The sequence below is a fragment of the Coregonus clupeaformis genome, unplaced genomic scaffold, assembly GCF_020615455.1.
Source record: "Coregonus clupeaformis isolate EN_2021a unplaced genomic scaffold, ASM2061545v1 scaf3232, whole genome shotgun sequence".
In the NCBI taxonomy this organism is placed as follows: domain Eukaryota; kingdom Metazoa; phylum Chordata; class Actinopteri; order Salmoniformes; family Salmonidae; genus Coregonus; species Coregonus clupeaformis.
This window is the reverse complement of record NW_025536686.1, coordinates 4,373-10,000: the sequence shown is the minus strand read 5'-3', so window position 1 is coordinate 10,000 and position 5,628 is coordinate 4,373. Positions and strand designations below refer to the sequence as shown.

The 5,628-nt window shown below is 43.1% G+C and overlaps 1 protein-coding gene across 1 annotated transcript in view; it reads right to left on the bottom strand.

Annotated features, from left to right (window-relative positions):
- Positions 1 to 4,575, bottom strand: part of LOC123489736 (voltage-dependent T-type calcium channel subunit alpha-1I-like) — a gene marked incomplete at its 5' end in the record, with an annotated part of 29,694 nt that extends 25,119 nt beyond the window's left edge. The window contains 3 exons of the mRNA XM_045220151.1: positions 56 to 148; positions 4,236 to 4,298; positions 4,416 to 4,575. Coding sequence (XP_045076086.1) covers positions 56 to 148; positions 4,236 to 4,298; positions 4,416 to 4,575 — 316 coding nt within the window. The remainder of the gene's footprint in view (positions 1 to 55; positions 149 to 4,235; positions 4,299 to 4,415) is intronic.
- Positions 4,576 to 5,628: the final 1,053 nt, after the last annotated feature.

Genomic DNA, 5,628 nt, shown 5'->3' with positions numbered 1-5,628 from the left:
TGTGTGTGTGCATATGCATTGCGTGTGTGTATTGCGTGTGTGTGTGTGTACTTACGATGATGAGCAGTATAAAGTAGATGAAGTTGTAGAAGGAGTGAGCATCCATTACATAGTACATGATCTCTACCCAGCCCTCCAGAGTGATCACCTGAGAGGGACACAAACACACACACACACAGACACACACACACACACACACACACACACACACAAAACACGTCTCTAAGTCAAGGACAATAGGCTTTGACATTCCCATTGTCACCAATAATTCAGACATTTCACCAAGACCTAGCTTAGTTTGTCCTTCTACAGATCAAGCAGATCAGTCACCCTCCTGTTGACCTCGACTAGAGAACATAGCCTGATAGTATCCACTTCCTGATTCATTTCCCCACTAAAAGTCACATAGAGGAGAGCACTCTGTCTCTCTGTAATGCAATCAGATAATCAGATAGCGAGTCAATAATAGAGTGTATATCTCACCATCACCTAATCGCTATTGTCAGACACTTAACTACTCCTGGAGGACTACAAGACATGCAGGCTTTTGTTCTAGACCAGCATACATTATTCAATTAATTATAGCAAGTAGATATCTCATTACCTAATCACTACATGGTAACCTCTACTCTATCTGGTCATGACCTAATCACTACATGGTAACCTCTACTCTATCTGGTCATGACCTAATCACTACATGGTAACCTCTACTCTATCTGGTCACTACCTAATAACTATATGGTAACCTCTATTCTATCTGGTTATCAACTAATCACTACATGGTAACCTCCACTCTATCTGGTCATGACCTAATCACTACATGGTAACCTCTACTCTATCTGGTCATGACCTAATCACTATATGGTAACCTCTACTCTATCTGATGACCTAATCACTACATGGTAACCTCTCCTCTATCTGGTCACTACCTAATCACTACATGGCAACCTCTACTCTATCTGGTCACTACCTAATCACTACATGGTAACCTCTACTCTCATCTGATGACCCAATCACTATATGGTAACCTCTCTCTATCTAGTCATGACCTAATCACTACATGGTAACCTCTACTCTATCTGGTCATGAACCTAATCACTATATGTAACCTCTACTCTATCTAGTCATGACCTAATCACTACATGGTAACCTCTACTCTATCTGGTCATGACCTAATCACTACATGGTAACCTCTACCTATCTGGTCACTACCTAATCACTACATGGTAACCTCTACTCTATCTGGTCACTACCTAATCACTATATGGTAACCTCTACTCTATCTGGTCATGACCTAATCACTACATGGTAACCTCTACTCTATCTGGTCATGACCTAATCACTATATGGTAACCTCTACTCTATCTGGTCATGACCTAATCACTACATGGTAACCTCTCTACTCTATCTGGTCATGACCTAATCACTACATGGTAACTCTCTACTCTATCTGGTCATGACCTAATCACTATATGGTAACCTCTACTCTATCTGGTCATGACCCTAATCACTACATGGTAACCTCTACTCTATCTGGTCATGACCTAATCACTACATGGTAACCTCTACTCTATCTTGTCATGACCTAATCACTACATGGTAACCTCTACTCTATCTGGTCATGACCTAATCACTACATGGTAACCTCTACTCTATCTGCTATTCATGACCTAATCACTACATGGTAACCTCTACTCTATCTGGTCACTACCTAATCACTATATGGTAACCTCTACTCTATCTGGTCACTACTTAATACTATAGTAATCTCTACTCTATCTGGTCATGACATAATCACTACACTGGTAACCTTTACTCTATCTGATGACCTAATCACCACATGGTAACCTCTACTCTATCTGGTCATGACCTAATCACTACATGGTAACCTCTACTCTATCTGGTCACTACCCCTAATCACTACATGGTAACCTCTACTCCTATCTGGTCACTACCTAATCACTATATGGTAACCTCTACTCTATCTGGTCACTACTTAATCACTATATGGTAACCTCTACTCTATCTGGTCATGACATAATCACTACATGGTAACCTTTACTCTATCTGATGACCTAATCACTACATGGTAACCTCTACTCTATCTGGTCATGACCTAATCACTACATGGTAACCTCTACTCTATCTGGTCATGACCTAATCACTACATGGTAACCTCTACTCTATCTGGTCACTACCTAATCACTACATGGTAACCTCTACTCTATCTGATGACCTAATCACTACATGGTAACCTCTCCTCTATCTGGTCACTACCTAATCACTATATGGTAACCTCTACTCTATCTGGTCATGACCTAATCACTATATGGTAACCTCTACTCTATCTGGTCATGACCTAATCACTACATGGTAACCTCTACTTTATCTGATGACCTAATCACTACATGGTAACCTCTACTCTATCTGGTCATGACCTAATCACTACATGGTAACCTCTACTCCCTATCTGGTCACTACCTAATCACTACATGGTAACCTCTACTCTATCTGGTCATGACCTAATCACTATTGGTAAGCCTCTATCATCTGGTCATGACCCTAATCACTACCGGTAACCTCTACTCTATCTGGTCATGACCTAATCACTACATGGTAACCTCTACTCTATCTGGTCATGACTCAATCACTACATGGCAACCTCTACTCTATCTGATGACCTAATCACTACATGGTAACCTCTCTACTCTATCTGGTCACTACACCAATCACTATATGGTAACCTCTACTCTATCTGGTCATGAACTAATCACTACACTGGTAACCTCTACTCTATCTGGTCGCTACCTAATCACTATATGGTAACCTCTACTCTATCTGGTCACTACCTAATCACTACATGGTAACCTTTACTCTATCTGGTCATGACCTAATCACTAGCTGACGGTAACCTCTACTCTATCTGATGACCTAATCACTACATGGTAACCTCTACTCTATCTGGTCATGACCTAATCACTACATGGTAACCTCTACCTATCTGGTCACTACCCTAATCACTATATGGTAACCTTTACTCTATCTGGTCATGACCTAATCACTACATGGTAACCTCTACTCTATCTGGTCATGACCTAATCACTATATGGTAACCCCTCTGCTCCTATCTGGTCATGACCTAATCACTACATGGTAACCTCTACTCTATCTGGTCATGACCTAATCCTACATGGTAACCTCTACCTCTATCTGATGACCTAATCACTACATGGTAACCTCTACTCTATCTGGTCATGACCTAATCACTATATGGTAACCTCTACTCTATCTGGTCATGACCTAATCACTACATGGTAACCTCTACTCTATCTAGTCATGACCTAATCACTACATGGTAACCTCTACTCTATCTGGTCATGACCTAATCACTACATGGTAACCTCTACTCTATCTGATGACCTAATCACTACATGGTAACCTCTACTCTATCTGGTCATGACCTAATCACTATATGGTAACCTCTACTCTATCTGGTCATGACCTAATCACTACATGGTAACCTCTACTCTATCTAGTCATGACCTAATCACTACATGGTAACCTCTACTCTATCTGGTCATACTCCTAACCTCTACTTTAGGGGTGGGACAACTCTAGTCTAAGAGGACTCCAAGGTGTGCAGGCGTTTTTCCAACACAACAGTGCAACGGACAATTATATCTCCCGATCACTCTGTCATACACTTAACTCTACAGAAACCAACCTCCCTTGGAGGAATGCAGGCTTTTGTTCCAACCCAGCATGCATGATTCAATTACAGCAAGTAGATATATCCCCATCTCCTAATCAGTCTTTCAAACACCTAACCTCTAATCCAGAGGTAGAACAACCTATGTCCTGGAGGACTGGCAAGGTGTGCAAGCATTTGTTCCAGCCCAGCGCCAACGTGCACTAAGACACCCGATAAGACTAACTATGATTTAAGTAAAAGTTGAATCATGCATGTCGGTGCTGGGCTGGAACAAAAGCTTGCACACTGCTGTCTTTCAGTACAGGGTTTTGATCTGTGCTATACTCTAACCAATACAGCTCCATGGACAGTGCAAAGACATACGATTTGACACATATTTACATCAATAGAAAAAAAGAGCGAAAGAAAGTGAGCTAGGTAGGTGTAGAGAGAGACATGTTGTGGTGGATATCTAGCTGAATCATGAAGCTCAACCAATAGAAATGAAGAAAAGAAAGTCCAAACCACCCAATCAAAGCCCTACCTGAAAGATGACGATCCAAGCATAGGCGATATTGTCAAAGTTGATCGCTCCTTTATGGGGTTGCTGTAGCCCGTATGACAGCGTGTAATACTGGTTCCAGATGACACACAGTCCAGGCCGGCTCACTGACCCGTTAACCGAGGTTCAGGGCTCAGCCCCAGACCCCTGTCTGTGTGTCACATCGTCCTTGTCCAGGCAGCAGGTGCGTCCTAGTTCTCGGCGGGCCGGGACGTCGGTGCACGCCATGATGCCGTTGTCCTGGGCAAGAGAGCAGATGAAGGGTCGCTCATCATCCTCGTCTGCCATGTAGTAGGGGCGGGGCAGGGAGATGCCATTAGAACTGGAGGAGAGGGATGGGCGGAGGAGAGAAGAGAGAAGATGGAAGTCAAGCTTAGGAGGGGAGGGGCAGGGAGATGACTGTAGAGCTGGAGGAGAGAGGGATAGGGGGATGGGAGAGGAGGAGGGGCCATACCTGATGGTTTTTCAAGATTTTGTTGTAAGCCCTTAACCATTGCCCTAACTGTGACCACTCAGAATGAATGCCTAACCTGTTAAGCTTTTGAGTTGTTTCTGTTTTAACCCCTGTAAACACGCCTTGGAATGAATGCATCAAAAATAGACGTTCATCCATAAGTACAAGTCGAATTTCGAAGGAGGCTACGAGATGTTGTTGAGGGGGTCAGTATGATGCCTGTGGAGCTGGAGGAGAGAGGGGTGGAGGGATGGAGAGGAGAGAGAAGACTCAGGTTTATGACCATGTAGAGGGAAGATGAACAGATAACATCTCAGGTATTGTCTCGTCACGCATACACACATATGTGCACTCATAACAACACACAGAGCACACACAAACAGAACACACACACACTCACAGTGGCTCGAGACGTTATCAGTTTTTTGTTTTGATTTGTTGTGTGTGTGTGTGTGTGTGTGTGTTTGTTGGTGTGTGTGCATTTCAGTCTGCGTGTGTGAAGGTTTTAGCAGCACTGCAAGGCTGCACAAAGTACTTCAGTGCCAATGTAGAGCATTTGAATGGTCTGGTATTGGAATTTAGAGCAGCGGAATATATTAAGATCAAAGAAGAAGTAGAAGAAGAAGTGGATATGAAGAGAGATTGTGTTACGAAAATCAATACCAGAAAAAGGCTAAGGAAATACTGGCAGTAGTATCAAGAGACATGGACATTTAGAGAGAGACAGAGAGAGAGAGAGAGAGAGAGAGAGAGAGAGAGGAGAGAGAGAGACTCAGTGAGCATAGCCTTGCTATTGAGAAAGGCCGCCGTAGGCAGACCTGGCTCTCAAGAGAAGACAGGCTATGTGCACACTGCCCACAAAATGAGGTGGAAACTGGAGCTGCACTTCCTAACCTCCTGCCAAATGTATGACCATATTAG